Genomic DNA, 21,145 nt, shown 5'->3' on the forward strand with positions numbered 1-21,145 from the left:
TTATTTACAATATTGATAAGTGTCTCTATTCTTTTGTATGTTGTTTTGCATATAAGTATATTTAGAGATCGGTTTGCACAACAATCGACTGGAACAATTAGAAATAATGCACATGCACTAGTATTAATACATAGAATATATAAAAACCAGTAGAAAAAAAAAAGAAATTAATATTATTATTTTGTTGCTTCTCATTAGTATATTTAAGGCAATATAATTATTCACATTTGTTTTGAATATATTTCAAGTGGAAATTTAATAAATAACTTATTTTGAAAAGAAATGGGTGTGTTTTGACAACCAAATAGTTTTTAAAAGTGCATTTTAAACCTTTTTTTCTTAAGTCCAATAAAACAAGACCCCTTAATTATAATTTCTATGTTCTCTTCATTATCAGTGCTATCAGACAGTAGTAATTATAATTTATATGCTTCTTTTTAAACTCACATTACAAGCTATTTTACACTTTCACAAACTATACAAAGTGATCAGTTCATATGAATAAGGCTACAATCAACATGTAGTCCATGAGATTTTCTAGGAAAAAAAAGAAAGAGTAAGGCAGAAATGAAGTAAACACTCTTGAATATTTTAATTAGATTGATTTGTTTGTTTTTAGTATCGTTTTGGTTGTTTTTCTTTATTTCACACGTTATAATAACGGTGAAAGGACTATTTAGAACTATTTTTTTCTTATAAATGTTAGAGATTAAAGTATTTACTTTTAGAATTTCAACCACTGTAAACAAAAAAAAAAAAAGAAACATTAGTAACAAGCAAATCATTTTACCTATTTTTCTAACTTTATAACTTTGAAAATATATTCAAAATTATTCTTAAATATGCTTTAACAAGGTTGTTTCCTCAATTTTTCTCTAACCAAATAAAACCACAAACTAATATAAGACATAAAAAAAGTTGTTACGTATAGTTGTGTGTATATTGTATATCATACGAATGGTACAACGATATATAAGTCTTTATTATGTACATAAATCTTGATTGAAAAAAAACTTCAAATTAGACCCTTTTGAACTCTAATAACATTCTATAATTAATTATAATATAATAATAATATGAAATAAAACCTTTTAATAAGAAGAAAAAAAAAGTTTTTGGTTTCACTTCCAAAGCTCAATGGGAGAAGTTGAAGTAGTGGATGTGGGAGCATTTTGTGGAACCATAGCTTCTTGCTTAGAAGCATTGTTATTATTATTAACATTCTCTTGGCTGAGCTGAGAAGCAACATATTTATCAAACACACGCCAATCTGTGAGCTCATCCATTGTTTGTTCATCGCCGTTGTTGTTATTGTCGAATAAAAACAACAAATTTTGGTCTGAGAGTTGCTGTTGCTGTTGTTGATGGATGTTTAGTTGTTTTGGAGCTGATGGTTGGAAGTTGGAGGTCTGTAAGTTGACGTCTAGGGCAAAGGTATTGGCCAACTTTTGGCTTTCCAAAAGGGGTAAGTGAAGGAAATTATGGTTGTCTTGGGGTACTTGAGCTTGTTGGTAGGGCAAATATTCTACCTCCTTTTTGCATGGGAAGTTAGAAACATGGTGAGGAAAATTTGAATGTGAGCTTTGGTTTGGAGATTCTAGGTCAGGCATAAACGACATCGGTTCCTCATACCAACACGGTGATCCGTGCTCATTCATTCTTCTTACTGTCGCTATTCTCTTCTTAAACACCCTGCAAACTACCCATCCTTCTTCCTGGACAAAAGAATCGAAAAAAATATTGATGATACAGCGTAGGTAAGGAACATACACGACTGTAGACTTATATTAGATAACACAAATGAATATTAAGCACAATAAAGAAAGAGTCGTTAAGCTTAATTTTGATCTAATGTACTAAAACATAAGAAAAATTATCAATCATATGAAAATAATATTAAATATAAACATTTTGGTTGTGGGACTACTTGAGTCACCAACCTGTGTTAAATATTGTATGATATTAAAGGTTCACTCTAATGTTTGAGTCTTTCCATTATAATAGTCGAAGTTCCAAATTATCGTAACACACTTGGCTATGGTGAAAAATCTATTTAAAATAATCATCGTTATCTACAAAATTTATTATTTTGTAATCAAATTCTCTCATCATTGGCAACCCAAATTAAATATCCTATATACAAACATTGACTATTATAACCAAAACTCAAATAATCTATCCACAAACATATATTATTATAAGTTATAGACTATATATATAGTAACTAATTCAACTCCTCAAACAACTATGTGAAACAATCAAATTATATTTAGTTAATATTAACTATTAATAATTATATTAAAGACATGCTTTTCATTTTAGTGATTTTGAACTCATAACCTAACTTTTAAAATTACTTTCAAATATATTTTCATCAGGTTTTAAACTTTACCTGTGGAGTAGCATTTTCATCGGTTTCAAGTCTATACTCATGCATGATCCAATCCGACTTTTGGCCATTGGGAGCTCGACCTTTGTAAAAGACCAAAGTCTTTCTCATACCAATCAAATCATGTTTAGAATAAATAGCCTTATCTCTGCCAGTTGCTTTCCAAAATCCAGCAGCAGTTGCCCTATTTGTTCTTGTTCCTGTTGGATATTTCTTGTCCTTATGGCTGAAAAAATACCATTCATTTTGATCTTCTGTCCCAAGACTGCATATCTCTATATATATAGATTCAATCATCAAAATATATATAGTTAATTACTATAATTAATTCTCTAAGGTAAAAGACAAAGTAGTTGATATAATATTACCTTGGAGATCCCATGGTTCAATTTTGTAAAGGTCTACATCTTTAATGACATCCAATTCAATCCTTCTCGAACAAATCTTTTTCCTAAGGTAGTAATCCACAAGTTCTTCATCCGTTGGGTGGAATCGAAAGCCAGGAGGAACATGTATGAATGTGTTCATTCTATATTCTGTTATAAATCCTGAAATTTTCATTTTTTACAACGTTAAAATGTTTATATTTTTCTTTAATTAAAGTTAATTAATTTTGATTATTCTAGCTAGGATTGGTTTCATACACATGTGACATTCAAGAATTTAATGAGGCTAATAGTTCAAATCTCAAAAAATGTAAGTTCTCTAACAAGAAATCAAATTGAACCCACGTAAAATAGTATTATTATTGCTCTAAAATGTTTACATTTAATGCCAAATAATATTATACTTAATAAGAATTATTTTCCATTTTATGTCATGGTATTTATTGTTTTTTTAACATGATACTAGAGTAGAAAGGGATCAAAGGTACAACCTGACATCTTAACCTAGAATGACATACCTCCTTAGCATCTTTATCATACTTTGAAGCCAATAGTTTGCCTTCCATTTTAGTCTCTTTTGTATAGTTGATTAGAATATCATTTTAGTTTGTGTACTTTCAAGTTTGTTCAATTGTTTAATTTTAGTCATTGTACAATCAATAAATTTTAAATTTAAACGTAACAATTAAAACAGAGCAAGATATTTTAACACATATATTTATTTCATAATGTTTTCTTTAATGAGCATAGCCGTTATAAATAGTTTTTTTTTGGGGGGGAGGGGGGCGGGGAAATTGAAAGTTCATACTCATACCTCACTTGAGGCGACCTAAAAACAATTGTTAGCTTAATTTCAATCAAAATTCTATTAATATCATTGAGTTAAATATTTAAAATGACATACAAATAAATAAGAAGGAGAAGAAGAAAATTAGAAACTACAACCAAGGAATAATTAGACATGGATATCATTTGAGGAATAATTAGAGCAAGAGAATAACACAAAGTTATGTATACAATTCATAATAATTAGCAACAATATTTATACCCCTATAATTTTAAGATAGGTTTGTGTGTCTCTTATGGGGATATATGTAACAACCAACAAAATTAATATTTTAAATAATAATGTAATTTTTTTCAAAAAATCATTTTAAACAAATAGAGGTTTTGGAACATCAATTATTCACACAATGATTTAATTGTAGCAATTGATAGTACTTTAGTTTAGTTTCATAGTATTTATTCAAGAATGAGAATGAAACTAAATATTCCACACATCCTAAGATTGGAATGAATTATAAGCTACATTTGGATTATAATGCATAATTAATTTCATTAATGTGAAGTGAAAGAAAAAAAAACCCATATTTAAGAGAAGAGAATGTGTCATCCACTCACATATATATATACCCACTGTTATCATTAAAGTAAAATGTAATCATGGAAATTCACCTTATTGCTACAAAAATTTTAAAAATGAAAAGTTTAGGTGATGATCTACTTGATTTTTCTTGGCTGCCAATCAATCATCCAAAAAAATCACTCTAGGAATCTTCTCCAACATTTTTGTTTAATAAGAAAAAACTTCCAATAAAAAATCAAATGTAATAAAATTGAACTGTTGTAATTGACTTTGTTGTCTTTCTCAAAAAAGTGAAATCACATGTATTTAATTTTTAACCCCAAAAGTTGAAAGGAAAAAAAAAAAGGCAGAAGAGAAAAAGGAGAAATGAAAAAAAGAAGGGAGAAAATAGAGAGAGCTCACAAGGTAATTAAGAAAAGAGGACCAAGAAATGATCTTAGCTTTTTGGTGATAAATGAACCCCCAGAGATGAAGAATACAAACCCTAGCTTTTGTTTCTGCAATGATATAAGACAAACATTTTGTTAAGAAAAACCCTAAATCCGAGAAGAAAAGAAACAAGATCTCAACACGAACAGAGATATATTCTAGCTAGCTAGGGGAATTGATTTGATCACCGTGGCGGTTGGGTGATCGTTTGTTGGATCAGATCTTTGAGAGAAAGAGAGGGGTGGAAAAGAATAAGCAAGCTAGGGTTTGTTTATGTGTGTATGTGTGTATATATATAGAAAGTGATATATATTAAAAATATTTAGGAAGAAAAAGAGTGAAAGAGAGAGAGAGAGAGAGATAGCTGAATTGGTGGTGAAGGCTGAAAAAGAAAGCTGAAAAAGACCCAAGTGAGAGAGAGGGGGGGAAAAGAAATATATATGAATAAGGAAGGAATTTTAAAGCTGGTGCGTTTGTAATGAAGAGATAAAAGATAGAGAGAGTTATTTAAGCAAAATTGGAAGGTATTATAGGAAGTCACAGGACAAAACTTTGCCAAAACATAAACTTTTTTAAATTGGACTTTTTTTCTTTTTTTTTTTTAGGTGTGTGACGTAATGGAACAGCTAGCCAACAAAGTTAAGTTGAGAACTTGATTTAAGTTCTCATTGGTGGGATGATACCACATTTGTATACATAAATATACATACACGTATGTGCACATACATATACACATGTACATACATACATGTATATGCTAGTGGAGAACCTTATGAGTTTAGAGAGGGGGAGTTTTTTTCATTTTGCTTCAACCGAGCTGACATGCTTAATATAGACCAAGATTCAAAGTGGGATATTATACCCAACACATTTCCACGATATTATAGAAGCTATGTGCAAATTGATTACGTGAAGAATTTACATTTTTGGAACAATGTAGAGAAAAATTGTCAACTTTCATTAACAACGATGGATTAATCTCTTTTATATATATACAGAAAAAGATATCCATAGAATACGTCCTCGTAAAAGAATCATCGATCAAGACACACTTCAATCTATGAAGTGTGATGACTTAATCTATAAAATAATTGTTAAAATCACTTGTCATATTTTAAATTACCTAAAAAAAACACACTTCTAAATATAACTCAAAACTAAATTAATACTTAATTGTATACTATTTAATGTGTGATTTTCATATCACTAAATTTTGGTTTTGAATAATTAAAAAGTAAATTTTTAACTGTCAATTTAAAATTGAAAAAAAAAAAAAAAAAACAAGCAAACATATAATCACTCAACATACCTTATGTATATCTATTCCTTTCATATGTGCAATATTATATTTGAGTCAAAGTCCTGTATCCATTTTAGTTTCCAAATTTCATGAATTTAACGAATTTCTTGATCTCATAATTTTAACTTACCAATTAAAATATTATATATATCATCAACCAAAGATATATCTTCAACCAAAGTAATAATATGGAAAGAGTGGCCCCGAAAGATGGGCCAAACATCTTGATATCCCTGCTAGTCCCTACCATTTCTTCCCCACCATCGATATATCTTCTCCTTTGAGTCTGAAACTACAATGAAACATAGAGAAATAAATGGTGTGATGATGATGGCGGTGGTGAAGGGCTGATGAGAGAGGCTCTTTCCCATTTGTTGTGATGTTCCTATGAAGTTTCATTGGCTTTTAAGGTGGTCTCATTACTTTTGTCTTCCTCATATTAATTAGCTTTTCTACTTTCAAAATTATGAGTTACAATTGCCCCCTCTTTCAATTATGTCTCATCACTACAAAATATCTTGTAACCACATTTACATTTTCAGTTACAAGCTATCATCATTCATCCTCTTTCTATAATATATTCTTCTCTTTTTTATTTTTAAATAGTCATATAACGAGAAATCAATAAAATGCAACCATATATGATTTTAACAAAGTTGACACCTCTTTTAACACCTTCATTCCATCATATTCAACTTTCATTTATTATGCAAATTAACCGTCATTTTTTTAGATATAATAAACGAAACCCCTAACTTCTTAGGGAAGTAAAATAATTATAGAAATGTCAACCTTTTAAGTATATTAATTATATAGTTCAACTTGTTAAAAATATATGTAATAACTATGTAACTAAGTTATTTTCAAATCTCTCATTTTTCAAATAACGTATTAAAAACAATAGGCAAAAAGTTAACTATATATTAGGTTAGGAAATTAGATGACATTTTAAAGGTTTCGTTGAACCTGGATGCTTTTATGTAATTTATTTTATGTTCCTCATCCCTATGGCTATCCTTCCTGCCACCTCTTTGTTATCTCTGGTTTTTGAGCTATCTGACAACAACATCCTCTATTCTTTCATTGAGTTTTATTGAATGAAATGGTGAGTTGGGATATATAGGATGAGTGTTAAGAGAGTGCCAATCTAGCCAGTGCACTTAATAACTCATACCTAATTGCAAAATTATTCCATAAAGTACATGAACTTTTAGAGCCCGCCGGTTGGTTATGTCTTTACTGTCTTGGGGTTTTATAGTAAAAAAAACGTCTACCATAGTTTAGCGATAACAAGCATCAAGTACCCAATTTTAAGTCATCTTTGCGACTTTGTGCATGGGAGGGTTAGTGTGTGTGGCCATCTTGGAAACGTCTTTTGGTAATCTTTTCTTTTATCTGAAGTATCAAAAATTAATTTTTTAAAATTTTTTATAATATGATCTTTTTAATATGAAAATTATTGTAAATGAAAAAATTATTAAAAATATTTACAAAATATAAGAAAATTATGAATGATGTCTATCTCAATGCACTTTAAATATTCCCTACACAATTAAACTTAAAGTGAAGAACGGAAAACAACCAAAATAGTTAAACGTGTGTGTTTTATTTCTAAAAAATAGAAATGAAAAATGAAAAACGAAAAACAAAAGTATAAATAAGTAGGAACCAAATGACATTGGGATCACATTTTGAGCAGTGATGTTCTGGTTCTATCATAACTCTATATAGTTAAAGTATGTTTAACATGAGAATGGTCGATTTTGACTAAAATATATCAGAACTCCAATATATTTTAATTTGCATGGTCGATTTTGACTAAAATAAAGCATATATCTTGTTAATATATATATATGTGCGAAAGACTATCTATATAACATAAGCAAATAAGTGTGAAATTTGATAAATTACTTTCGTCCATTGGTTTAGGTTTTTAGAATGATTATTTAACATAATATTAGAGAAGGGTGGTGTTAGAGAAATAATTTTATTTCATTACCTAATTTTGAGTAAATAATTCAGAAAAGTTTTAAATATATGTGCGAACTGTTCAATTATATTTTAAAAAGTGTAGAATATGTGTCGTGGAAATGATTAATTAATAGACTCTTTTAGTTTGCTTTATTTCAATTTCAAAACCACTTATATTTCACGGATCATTTTAATAAATGAATACAAATATTTTATATATATTCCACGTTTTATTTGCTTATCAAATGTTTGCAATGCAATGTATGTAATCAATTGTGAGGCCTTTATTTTTTATTTATATCTTTTTACTGAAAACAGATTGTAATATATTCTAAAGGGAAATATAATATATTGTCTATATTGTTATTATTTGATTAAAGTTCAAAATATAGTATAATTTTTTTTTCAATACAACAATTGGATTAGAAAATTTATTCAAATTTCTTGAACTAAACTTTGATTGGCGTATTATTAAACGTTTTACTTACACATCAAATTGTAAGCTAAAATTTTCATGTCTTCTAATCCTTTGATATCTCAACCGTTTTTAACTTATTTTGTTCTTAAATTAAACAGGTAACAAGAAAATTTCCAATCCAACAAACTTGTATTTATAATTTGTAGTCAACTAAGGGATCTTCAACTCTCGGGTTACGAGGGAATGAAATGAGCTATTTTAGTTCAGTTTACTCCATGTTTGTATCAATGATTATTGTAATTCTAAGATTAAGACTATTCTATTTTTTTTTGTTTTTTCTCCTATTCCTCACTTCTCCTTACACTATTTCTCACTCATCATCTCTTCTATATGTCACTATTCTTCATTCTTCTATTTCACTATTTCTCACTTCTTCAAACAATAATAATCTACACCTTAAACATAGATTATAATACCTCACAAACTATTATAATACATAGATTATAATTAACTAACTCTACATCCATAAATATCGGAACAGGGGAGGTTAGAAATGGATTGTGGGGGAGTGGGAGTGGGAACCATTGAGAGAAGGAATTATTGAGTATACGTGGCGGGAATGGGTCCGGCGTGGGCTAGCCATTAATCATTGACCTCGCAACTGGCAGGGTTTTCTGTCTGTTCCAGCTGGCGGGGTCCGCCACATGGCTTCTTCGTGTGGTGCCCTCTTTCCTCTGTTGTCTCATTCTAAGTAGGTCCCAGCAGCCCCCTTAACACGAGGGATTCTTTTTTTCTTTCGTTCTTTTTCCAATTTGATATATGTGAAATACATAATAAACATTAAGGAAGTTTGTTTGTTTAGATTTAAAACAATTTTTATATATATATATAGAATCGAAGTATTTGTGACCCTTTTTATATATAAAAAAAATACATAAAAATGGTTTTTTTTCTTTCTCAAAAGAGTATATATTTTATTGTCTATTCATGTTGAGAGATGTGTTTACTAAGTCTATACATTTTGCTTGTACTCAATCTTTACAGTGTATTTGTAATACTCTAAACAAGTTTTAAAAATCATTTCATAAAATGAACAACTTTTAATTGTCTCAAATAAATTCATAAATTTTAATCTTTAATAGTTTAATAATTTTTACTTTTGTGTTTAATTGAATTAATAAACCTTTCTTTCAAAACTTACAAATTAATTAATTATATAGAAACAGAAATGGTTTAATTTTCTTCACCGATCATTCTGATTTCAAGAATAATGCAAATTTCACTGTTTATGAATTTGTTTAATATTTTATATGTGAACCTATAATTTTCAAACGATCTCAAATGGCTAAACACAATAATAAAAGTAAATTTCTCTAGTTAATGTCACCATCATATTAGTTTAACTTATATATATATAAAAAAAACACAGTTTATTATATAATTTTTTTAAGTTACACACATTTGATGCACATAAATATGTTGTGTACAAGAAAGATCACTTCAATTGAATTTGTTATATTATATTTAAAACTAAATCATATTAAATGTCGTTAATCAATATGATAATTAAACAAAACTACATGATCAAGACTGATTTGATTTTATTAATTATAAGTAAACCTGAAATATAATCCTTCAATTCATTAAAAGTCGAGGGTAAAAAACAAAAGGAAGGAAAACAAAATAAAAATATTGAATAAAAAAAGAGACATTGATTTGGATGAATTAATTATCATATCTTACTTATGAACAAATAATAAAGAAAATGAAGAAATGATTAAAAATAAAGAAATAAAATAAAATAGAAAAAAAAAAGTGTTAAAAGTACAAAACGGAGTTTTAGGGTAGCGTGGTGGGGTAGGTAGCGATCCAATGAAGGCGGTCCCAGGGTAGAAATGATGAAGACTATGAGCATTATGAGTTTCCGTGCCCGACATTTTGGGCGGGGAGACGTGGCATCTTCTGGATGGCTAGCAATAGAAACCCCATCTTCAATCGGACCCACCGTGACATCACATGTATTTCCGCCAACATCATCATTCCCCCTACTCTTTTCATATATTACTTTAGTACTTCTAATTTAAGTCTAAGTTCTAAATTTAATTTCTATTATCTCAAAAGTAGTTAGGTAGTCTTATAATTTTGTTTTTATACCTTCTCAAGGTTTCATAAATAGTTCTGTGTTTCATAAAATCATCGCGAATAGTTTTCTATCGATAAAGACTATTGGTATCGAAGTGAATAAACTAAATTTTTATTATTGTTTTGTTTAATAAGTTCGTTATCTCATTGCTAAAACATAATAGTACATGTATTTTATTTATGAACTAACAAATTAATAACCTATAATACATGTTTTTTTTTCTTGCAAGACAAAAGCTTGGGGATTTTAATCTATAACAAGTAGTACTTACCAATGTTATATAATTTAACAATTATAATTTTACTGAATTTGTTTAAAGGAAGTTTAACGAGAGATCAATTCAAAAACGAATTGATCTAATCCTAAGTTATATAACTTTGATAATTAAAATTTGATCGATTAAACAGGAGATAATCTTAGTAGAATGTCAAATGAAGTTATTATATGTTAAAATCTTTACAAAAAAGTAATCGTTTCAACACACGAATCTTCCTAGAAAATGGAGAGAAGAAAGAGTACAAACATAGGAAGGTATGTATTTTTTGAGTATAGAATACTCAAACCAAGAGTATACACAATATTTTAAATTGAATAAACTTAATACACAAATTTTAAATTAAATCAAAATTTAATTGACGATGGAATTGTCCTACATGGATTATAATTCAAGTAAAATATGATATTGGTTCATCTGATGTCATGTAGCTGCTTAAATAAAATATCACAATTATCTTCTAAAAAATGTACTATTGTAGGTGACTTTATTCAATAAATCTTAATTCGAGTTTCTTACCCTTAAAGTTTAGTTGATTAAAAAAAATATTATGTTATTTACTGACTTATTTTTTTCTACAATTTTTTATCAAGTCATATTTCTATATTGTATTATTCTACACAAAACTTTTTTATTACTATTTAATTAATGGAAGATTTATTGAAATGATAAAGAATAGTGTTGGAAGTAGGATTAAAATTGAACAAATTTAAAAATTTAAGAATAGAATGATATTTTAGTTTAATTTAATATTTTATGGTTGTTGGGATATGGAGAGAGAAAAAGATGATATGTTTTGCCAACCAATCTCTCACAATATATATATTAAAAATTTAAATTAAAGAAACGTCTATTTTAATATATGATTAGAAAAAAGCCATACAATATGCTTTTTGGAAACATTAAAATACATTGAATTAGATAAATGTTTATGAAATCAGATATGTACATATCTAAACGTCACTAATCAAATTAAAAATTAAAAAACGTTGATAAAATCAATAGTGTTGACTTTTAAGGTAATGAATGAAATTGAGAATTAAGTTAATCCAAGTTTAATCCATATAAGTTTTGATCACTTTTAATGAGTTGAGATTTGTTACTTAAACTTAAAATAATGACATAAATAGGAGGATTTATATGATTGCATTTTGGTTTATGGGTCGCCTTCAAAATAATTACACCAATTTATAACTGCGATTATGTGGATTGTAATCTAGAAATATAAATAATAAATAAAGCTTCTTCAAAAAGTGCTGATATATCTTAAATCATTACAAAATTACATAATTGATCTTACATATGTATTTGTTTCAATAGTTTAGAACCATAAGTTGCTAAATCACTGCTCAACTTCCAATAGTAAGGATATCAATTTAGATGTAGCTATGCATTAATTGTGTGCCAAGATGTGGATTATCTAAGGGGTTAAACCCTTCCTTTTGCTATCAAACATCTCACCACCTATATAGGATTATGGAATATGCATGTTAATTACATCACAATTAATATACCACACTATCAACCTGTTGGATCAAAAACATCATTTTATTTCAAATTTCTCAAATCTACCACACCCATGATCACGATCGTATTAATATTCACAAATGCAACATGTCTTAATTTTAAAAAAACCCATATTCTCTTTTCTTTCTTGTAACAATCTAATGGGACTAAGCAAAGTTTTATTTTTTTCCATTTTTTTTAAAAATATTTAGGATAGTTGTTTCTTTTTTCCATTTTTTTAACATTGAACCTTTCGATTCACGATAGATGTTTCTTTTTATCACCTCTCTCATTTTATTTTTTTAACTCTATACCTCATTCTACTCAATTATCATTACTCTTCCTAAATTTTGTGTTTACTAAGTATCAAATTCGACATCATCGGACAATTTAGAAACTCTTTAGACAAATATTTATTATACGATAAAATAATAAATACAAGAAAAAAAAGTCTATAACTTTTTATATTCTTGTTGTTGGGCCAACTTGGATGATCTATTAAACACTAAATTAAAAATTTACCATATTTGGTAAATATACAGTGAAATTTGTCATTTTTCATTTTCTTATTTTTTATATATATGCAAGTGGTCCAATAATTTATGTAATTTATTTTGATGAGCCATTGGGCTTTGGTCTCAATTTGGGTATTGGGCTTTGCCCTATTTTTGTTTTCTCTATCCATATTTCTCCCACGTTGCTTATTCAATCTCCGGTCAAGACCTGCCGGAGTTTCTTCCATGTACTCTTGTATTCTCGTTCTCGTTCTCGTTCTCTTTCAGTTTCTGTTTTACTTATTCCCTCAGACCCATCATTTGTACCGAATGTTAGTGTTGCAATTTCGTCCTGTTTTGACAGAAGAGTCTTCACCTTATGCCTTCTTTCTGTTGCTTCTTGTCAATAGCATTCCGATTTTGAAATGATACGGGGACGGCCGTCCTGTAAGTATTATCTTTCTATGAACTTCAGAAACTTGGTTACCACTTGTACTGTCCCACTTGATCCTCCAACTACTTCTAGTTTCTCTTCTGCAAGCGAACATAAAAATTTGTGCTTTTCCTTAGTGGAGCAGCTAATTCGTCGTGGCTTCTTTTTTCAGGCGCAACAAGTGATACAACGAATTGTAACACAATCTTCTTCAATTTCTGAAGCTATTTCGATTGTTAATTTTGCTGCTGAATGGGGTTTGGAGCTTGATTTGGCTACCCATGGTTTGCTCTGCCGGCAACTTGTTTTCTCTAAACCCCAGTTGTCTGAATTTCTGTACAATAGGAAATTTGTAGTTGGAGGTGCTGAGCCAGATGTGTTACTTTTGGATTCTATGGTAAGCTGCTTTTGTAGGCTAGGAAAATTTGAGGAGGCACTGAGCCATTTTAATCGACTCCTTTCGTTGAATTATGTCCCGAGTAAAGTTTCATTTAATGCTATCTTTCGAGAGCTTTGTGCACAAGGAAGGGTTTTAGAGGCGTTTAACTATTTTGTGAGAGTCAATGGAGCTGGTATTTACTTGGGGTGTTGGTGTTTTAATGTCTTGATGGATGGGCTATGCAATCAGGGGTTTATGGGGGAAGCTCTTGAATTGTTTGATATAATGCAAAGCACGAATGGTTATCCTCCTACATTGCATTTGTTTAAGACATTGTTTTATGGCCTTTGTAAGAGTGGATGGTTAGTGGAGGCAGAGTTGTTGATCAGAGAAATGGAGTTCCGAAGTCTATATCCTGACAAGACGATGTATACTTCTTTAATTCATGGATATTGCAGAGATAGGAAAATGAAAATGGCAATGCAAGCCTTGTTTAGAATGGTAAAAATAGGCTGTAAGCCGGATACTTTTACATTAAATTCATTGATCCATGGGTTTGTGAAACTGGGTCTAGTTGAGAAGGGTTGGTTAGTATATAAGCTTATGGAAGACTGGGGAATCCAACCTGATGTGGTAACTTTTCACATCATGATCGGTAAGTATTGTCAGGAAGGGAAGGTTGACTCTGCATTAATGATTTTGAATAGTATGGTCAGCTCCAACTTATCTCCTAGTGTTCATTGTTATACAGTTTTGAGTAGTGCACTTTACAGGAATGGTAGGTTAGAAGAAGTCGATGGATTGTTTAAAGGTATGTTGGACAATGGAATCATACCTGATCATGTGTTGTTTTTAACACTTATGAAGATGTATCCAAAGGGACATGAACTTCAGCTTGCTTTAAATATTTTAGAGACAATTGTAAAGAATGGGTGTGGGTGTGATCCTTCTGTAATCTTAGCCAGTGCAGAGTGGCAAACATCAAGCAATCTGGAGCAAAAATTTGAAATAGTTCTGAAAGAAATATCCATTAGCGACTTGAATCTAGCAGGTGTGGCATTTAGTATTGTGATTAGTGCTTTATGTGAGACAGAAAATTTTTGTTATGCTTTGGATTACTTGCATAATATGGTAAGCCTAGGATGCAAGCCTCTGCTCTTTACTTACAATTCCTTGATTAGGCGTCTTTGCAAGGAGAGGCTTTTTGAGGATGCTATGTCTCTAATCGATCACATGAAGGACTACAGTTTGTTTCCGAATACCACAACATATCTGATTATCGTAAACGAATACTGTAGGCAGGGTAATGTTACAGCAGCATACCATATTCTAAGGAAAATGAGACAGGTGGGATTGAAACCAAGTGTTGCTATTTATGATTCAATAATCAGGTGTTTAAGTAGGGAAAAGAGAATTTGTGAAGCAGAAGTTGTTTTCAAGATGATGCTTGAGGCTGGTATGGATCCTGATAAGAAGTTCTATTTGACGATGATTAAAGGCTATAGTAAAAATGGAAGGATTCTTGAAGCATGTGAATTGTTTGAGCAAATGGTTGAGAATTCTATTCCACCAAGCTCTCATATTTATACAGCGCTGATTCGTGGCTTGGGTATGAAAAATATGACTGATAAGGGATGTTTATATCTGGGCAAGATGTCAAGAAATGGGTTTTTACCTAATGTTGTATTGTATTCCACACTTATGAACCATTACCTAAGGGTAGGAGAGGTTTAATATGCCTTTCAATTAGTTGATTTGATGGAAAGGAGCCACATTAAACCCGATGTTATCTTCTATATCACATTGGTCAGTGGTGTTTGCAAAAATTCAAGTGTGAAAAAAATGGTGCATGCTAGGGAAAGATAATGAAAAGGCAAAATTTGCGTGGTTTCATCCGCTCCATGAAATAGTTATTGTTCCCAAGGATAATAATAAGATAGTTTCCACAAATTTTACCAAGGAAATGAAATCCTTAGCATTAAAACTTCTTCAGAAGGTTTAAGATGTAGGCATTATGCCTAACCTGCATATGTGGACATTTTAAGACAGATAGGATGTTGGATGAGAATTAGCACTTGGAATTGATGCAAAAAGAAGGGTTGCGTCCAATCCATTTACTTTCACGATACTTATGGACGGGCATATTCTTGTGGGCAATGTTAACTCTATTATTGGGTTGTTTAATAAGATGCATGTAGATGGTTGCATTTCAGATAAAGTTGCAAACACCTTTCTGAAAGGCCTTTCGAAAGGAGGGAGACTTTCTGATGGATTATCACTCACATACAATGCGTAAAAGAAGGTTTTTCCCCAACTCCGTATATACTAGCTTATCATAGATAATAAAACTTTTCTTGAGCTTGTGATTCAAGTGATCGTGCTTTCAAGTTTAGTAAGGAATGATGCCCATGATAAACTCTTACCTCAATAGAAATGTTGCACATTGACTGCCCACATCCTTGGTAATAATCTTCCTCTGCATTTCTGCAGTTCAGTCGATACTTCTTTCATTTGAAGCAAACTTATCGTTCTTCAAAATTTTCTCATCCAGTCCTTGGTTTTCCCCTTTTCATTTTCTATCATTAACTCTTCACATTGTTTCCTTCTGCACCACAATTTCATCTATCAACAAATTATTCACAATTTCTTTGCTCTCGCAAATCTCTATCCCCTACGACCATCACAATTCACTAGAAGTATTTTTAGGGTGTTTAACTTTGTTTAATTTGTCCCTGTGGAGATTAGATTGTTAATTTGCTTGAGTATGAATATTTTGGCACTGTTAGAATTAGTGGACCTGTTACATGTTGAAAGCCTATAATTTATATTGCCCTAATTTTTGTTCTTTTTTAATTAGGCCTATGTTGCCTATAAAGTCTTCCCCTCTGTATTATCATTTTCATAAGAAAATAATAAGAAGCCTCTAAACCATGATTTTTCTCCATGTCCTAGGGTTTCCATGTAAATCTTATGTTTTTTTCGTCATTACTTTCAATAGGTACATTTTGTTATCCCTGTTTAGATTCTTACTGTTTGGAGGGATATGATAGAACTGTCTTTGTAGTCTCTGAAGGTTCAATCAACTTCAACACCATCAACTTGATTAGAAGGCACTCTGCTTCAAAGATTTAATCCAGAACCCATTTTTTCTAGAGTTAATGCATCATAATGTGCTATTTCTATATCTATTTTATTTTACAGCTTTGTTTTCATAAACTCAGTAAACAGTTATAATTAAATGAATGTATTACTTTAAATTGTGCAATTAAGATTATTCTAAAGTGTGGGTCAACCCCACAATAACAGAAGAATTAAAATGTTAATCCTTTTACATTTTTGAAAATCTTCAAAAAATTTAAATTCTATGTATTACCCTCGTTTTGAATTTTCATATTCTTAAGCATGGAATTGCTTGGAGGAAACGTGTTAATTTTGACTTTTGATGCTTGATGTTTTAATTCTAGAATTTTTTTGTTAGTTGAATTGAACTCACGTATCGAAGCTTTTCTATGGTCAAGTGAAGTCCTTTGCAATTCATGCAGCAAGTTGATTTTTCATATGAAACTGCATTCATTGTGAAGAATGAAGATTTTCATCCACTAAACAACTGGCCTTTTCAAGCCTACCTCTAGGAGCCTTTATGCTATATAACATAGTTCATGTTATAAATGTGTTGTGAGAAGTGCATCGCTAGTTCTTTGCAACGAATAGAAGAAAGTTGCATGATGTTCATTTCAAAATATCGTGCTTTCAATTTTCTTTCTTTCTTTCTTTTTGAAGGTGTGTGAAGCTTTATGCATGTTCTTATTTGCATGATTGAATCCCCTTGCCATGTTAGTACCCTCCTTTTGGGAGTTTTTCCTCTTCCTTTTCGTTTTGTTTTTTTTTTAATGTATTCTCCTTGTGCTCTTACTGTAGTAATCTTTCTGCTATTAGTTAGTTGGAGTCCACTTATATCAACTTGTGTCACTAAGGAGCTATTTACTCTCGGGTTTCTCAATAGTTATTTTGTTTACACTTAATATAATGAAAATTGCTTGGTTTCCCATTAAAAAAAGTGTGTTGAAGATCATCAATAGAGATGTGCTCTTTAATTGGGAAATTGATTAATATAACTTTTCATTTGACATATATATGACCATGAATGATGAATTAAATGATTGGGCTATATTTATTTCAGAGGAAGATTGAAGACAACTTTTTCTTCTAGAGTCCAGGAGTGAATGGGACCTCTGTGTCTGGCAACCACGACTGTCCTGCAATGAAATTTTGGACGGTGAACTCTGATGCCTCTGTTAAATTGGTTATAACATGGTAACCTTTCCACTTCACTCGCTGGCTAATTGGTGACCCAGGACCAATGTTGTTATATTCTCCATAATATAACGTATTCAACGCAAAGTCACCATCCCACTCCAACCAACCTGCTGGATCAACCAAACTATCAATGTAAGTTTTCATGAAAACTGTTCGAGAGTACTCCTTCCACGGCCTTCCTAAGTAGGTTTTCACTGTGCTCTCCACTGGTTTTAGGTCATCTGTGGCCATGACTCGTGAATTGTGGATTGAAATGCCAGTATTTTGATTTGGATCTGTCCGTCCTTGAGCAGTGACTGCGTTCTTCTGACCATTCATTGGCTTCCTTGCATAAATCATGCAATTCTGTAGAACAACTGCAGCATTGCCAAATATAAAATCTACAGTGCCGTAAATATAACACTCCTTATAGAATTGTCTTTGTGAATGGACATAAAGGGTGTCTTGATACCCTTCAAAGGCACAACGGTAGAAAACAGAAAGATCTGCGCCAGATCGGAGTGCAACTGCTTGATGGTTCTCAGGACCAGCGGTATTCCGGAATGTGATGCCGCGAGCTATAAATCCTTCACCAGTCACCGCTGATTGTCACGGAATACAAACAAGTATTTCTCGTTATTTGATTTCACAATGCTGTTTTAGGAATGTATATAAAAAATAAAAATGTATACAAGTATTTGACTTTTGACAGCTATATAATGTATAGTATGAAATTCATATGATGAAATGCGGTATATACACATTGCCATTTTTATATTGATGCTGACAAAGAAAGCTGGGATGCTGGCCACCAATAATTCTAGGTTTGAGAAACTTATATTTTATATTTTTTATTTGGAAATGGAAGATAGGAGAAAAATCTATGCACCATGTCTTGAAATAGAAGAAATTTTATTCTAGATGACAAAGCTGCCATGTCATGTCAGTAAGTTTGGTGGAGTTGGAATGGGAGAAATATGCAGGTTGACATGTTCAAATGTTGTTATAATGCATGCAAATTATCATATAAACAGTTAACCTATGAACCTAGAGAGAAAGAGGCTTACCAACAGTAGCAGAATTGAAAGTGGTGGAGCCTCCTCCTACACTTCTATTGCCGGTAATGAAGGTAAATCTCATTCCATCTCCAATGAGCATTATATTCTTCATCTTACTTCCTATCTCGAGATTTTCTCTGTAAACCCCTCTCTTTACTTGTATAACAAATCTTCCACTTGTCTTCCTTTTTGCAGCTTCCTCAAGAGCAGCTCCTACCGTCGTATAGTTACCGGATCCATCCTGAGCCACCACAAGGTCCACCTTTGTTGAAGATGACTGCAGTAACCTCCTATCACCACCCGAAAGCCAACTTGGAAATCCTTTTTTGTACGTCTCCTTCCCATTCCCCACCCCAGCTGAAGCATTATTAATAGCCAAACTGTTGCTTATTAACTCAGTGACATTGTCTGACATGATCAGTGGCAATATATAGTCCGAAACATTAAGCTCAGCAAACCCGGTGCGACAGGTCTCAAGGTTGGTTAGGGCAGTACTGAGCCAGGTTTGGATATCAAACTCAGTACTTTTAGTAGAGGAATCAAGGGTTTGGTTAAGCTGAAGGATGGTATTTTGGTAAAGCTTCAAGCAATCAGCCCAAGCAGCCTTTTCCTTCCCATTTCGACACTTGGAACCGACACCTTTAGTGTGGCTCTCAGCACTCAGAGCTCTTTCCATGGCGAATTGGATCACCATTTTCTTGAAGTCAGTCATATCTTTGGGAGGAGACTTGGTGCCATGGTTGAAAAAGTACTTGCAGGTTTCAGGGTACGTGGTTTTTTTGCACCACCAATCAATGCCATTAGAGGCAGGCTTGGAAAAGGCTGAAGAAGAAGACAGTAGAAAGAAGTGAAGGAAAATGAAGACTCCAAAACTTGTCCCCATTGAAAGACCAGCCATTTCTATGTTTGATGAAGCTAAGATAGATCTCTTATGTTTGATTATATAGTAGAGGGGAAGAAGAGGAGACAGGTTGGCTATTTGAAAATAACAGCAGTTTGAATAATCAAAGTCCAAAACTTGTATTGTATCCATGTGCCATTCATCTATTCACTTCACAGGCCTTCTCCTTCCCTCTCTACCTAGAAGATGAGAAAGATGAATTACTATTAAAACTTCCTATTGTATTGAGCTTTCATGCAAACAGTTGTATATATGAAGTTGACTTTGACTAACTTAACCAAGATTGCTTGCCTAACCTCTAAGATAGAGGCGTTTTATTTATTTATGTTTAATTGTTCCCCCCTCCCTTCTCCCAATAATAGAAATAAGATATACAGAAAGTTTTAAGGCATTTAATTGCCATTGCCACTATGTTTAAAACCTTCATTTTAAAATTTTACCATGCTGTTTCTGTAAACTATTCTTTCATAGTAGGTACTGATTTGATGAAAAAATTGAAAAAGAAATTATTTAAAATGTTTGTTGGCGTAAATAAAAACATTGTTTACATTTAAAATGTATTGTATAGAGTTTGGGAGAAACGTCATGAATGACACAATATACTCCTCAATTTGGTATCCATTTTAGTACCATTTCTAATCCATCGGAATATATGTATTTTCTAATCACCGCAAGACATTTTTATTTTATTTATTTTTTATGTTCTGTCCTCATAGTTTATTAGTTATTTAGTTTCATCATTATAGCATTTTAGTGATGTGCATCCATTGACATTAATATTGAAGATGTCAATACTCACATTATAATATTTTTAAAATATTACCCTAATAATACAACCTTAAGACTTTTTAGTATGTAAAAAGAAATAATAAGAATATAAACATGTGACTTTTTCTTTCCATATATTGACTCTTTTGTTTTTGATAGTAAGGGTTTGTCACATGGACATGGAGAAGCCAAAAACCGTGTTTCGTTTACAAAATCAAATCTTTGACAAACATCAATAATTAATGCTTAAAATACAATGTTTGAACTCTAAATTAGCCATATGGAGAGTTATTGACCATTGGCATATATAAACACAAGAAAGTACAGACTAAATGGTTAAATATCAAAATTTACTAAAGTGATAGAGAGCTTTATTTTTTTTGACAACGTTTCATTACTTCAAATGTATACATATAAGTATGTTTTCTCCCACTTTTCTTCAACCCTCTCTGTAATTTCTCTTTTAACTTCGCGTCCCTCGAGCTCCTTTCCCATGCCTTAACAATTTTTAATCACTTTTGATCATTCTCTCAACTTTAGTATATTTGTGGCCAGTGTTTATGATTTTTTAGATATCTTATTATTGTAAATCTTTATAATTTGGTTCTCTTCCGCTTATGTTGATGTTGGGTTG

The 21,145-nt window shown here is 31.2% G+C and overlaps 3 protein-coding genes across 5 annotated transcripts; 1 reads left to right on the forward strand and 2 right to left on the reverse strand.

Moving 5' to 3' along the window:
• Positions 1–918: 918 nt before the first annotated feature.
• LOC101218634 (NAC domain-containing protein 7) lies at positions 919–5,028 on the reverse strand. Of its 2 annotated transcripts, none has more exons than XM_004148117.3 (5): positions 4,759–5,028; positions 4,544–4,638; positions 2,758–2,937; positions 2,393–2,664; positions 919–1,715 (listed from the first exon to the last, which is right to left on the reverse strand). In XM_004148117.3, exons 3-5 carry the CDS (start codon positions 2,915–2,917, stop codon positions 1,122–1,124), a joined length of 1,026 nt encoding a protein of 341 aa, XP_004148165.1. In that variant the 5' UTR covers positions 2,918–2,937; positions 4,544–4,638; positions 4,759–5,028; the 3' UTR covers positions 919–1,121. The 2 variants fall into 2 exon arrangements, with proteins under 2 accessions (XP_004148165.1, XP_031737865.1); XM_031882005.1 differs by having other exon boundaries at positions 4,718–5,028.
• A 7,816-nt stretch (positions 5,029–12,844) lies between these two features.
• On the forward strand, positions 12,845–18,561 carry LOC101218400 (pentatricopeptide repeat-containing protein At5g62370). 2 transcript variants are annotated; one of them, XM_031882559.1, is made up of 4 exons: positions 12,848–13,123; positions 13,282–15,790; positions 17,669–17,937; positions 18,022–18,561. In XM_031882559.1, the coding sequence occupies exon 2, from the start codon at positions 13,504–13,506 to the stop codon at positions 15,220–15,222; it is 1,719 nt and encodes a 572-aa protein (XP_031738419.1). In that variant the 5' UTR covers positions 12,848–13,123; positions 13,282–13,503; the 3' UTR covers positions 15,223–15,790; positions 17,669–17,937; positions 18,022–18,561. The 2 variants fall into 2 exon arrangements, with proteins under 2 accessions (XP_004148164.2, XP_031738419.1); XM_004148116.3 differs by having other exon boundaries at positions 12,845–15,790.
• On the reverse strand, positions 17,549–19,899 carry LOC101211449 (pectinesterase 2). Its single transcript, XM_004148091.3, has 2 exons — positions 18,852–19,899; positions 17,549–18,386 (listed from the first exon to the last, which is right to left on the reverse strand). The coding sequence occupies exons 1-2, from the start codon at positions 19,873–19,875 to the stop codon at positions 17,695–17,697; spliced, it is 1,716 nt and encodes a 571-aa protein (XP_004148139.2). The 5' UTR covers positions 19,876–19,899; the 3' UTR covers positions 17,549–17,694.
• Positions 19,900–21,145: the final 1,246 nt, after the last annotated feature.

This window comes from Cucumis sativus, chromosome 3 (genome assembly GCF_000004075.3).
Source record: "Cucumis sativus cultivar 9930 chromosome 3, Cucumber_9930_V3, whole genome shotgun sequence".
In the NCBI taxonomy this organism is placed as follows: domain Eukaryota; kingdom Viridiplantae; phylum Streptophyta; class Magnoliopsida; order Cucurbitales; family Cucurbitaceae; genus Cucumis; species Cucumis sativus.

What these genes read in the sequence shown, in the direction of transcription:
- LOC101211449 (XM_004148091.3), bottom strand. Translation starts at nt 19,875, where the DNA reads ATGGATACAATACAAGTTTTGGACTTTGATTATTCAAACTGCTGTTAT. An exon ending in TTTCAATTCTGCTACTGTTG is followed by an intron (nt 18,387 to 18,851) that starts GTAAGCCTCTTT and finishes CGTGACAATCAG; the next exon opens with CGGTGACTGGTGAAGGATTT.
- LOC101218400 (XM_004148116.3), top strand. Translation starts at nt 13,102, where the DNA reads ATGATACGGGGACGGCCGTCCTGTAAGTATTATCTTTCTATGAACTTC.
- LOC101218634 (XM_004148117.3), bottom strand. Translation starts at nt 2,917, where the DNA reads ATGAACACATTCATACATGTTCCTCCTGGCTTTCGATTCCACCCAACG. An exon ending in TGAACCATGGGATCTCCAAG is followed by an intron (nt 2,665 to 2,757) that starts GTAATATTATAT and finishes CTATATATATAG; the next exon opens with AGATATGCAGTCTTGGGACA. An exon ending in ATGAAAATGCTACTCCACAG is followed by an intron (nt 1,716 to 2,392) that starts GTAAAGTTTAAA and finishes TCTTTTGTCCAG; the next exon opens with GAAGAAGGATGGGTAGTTTG.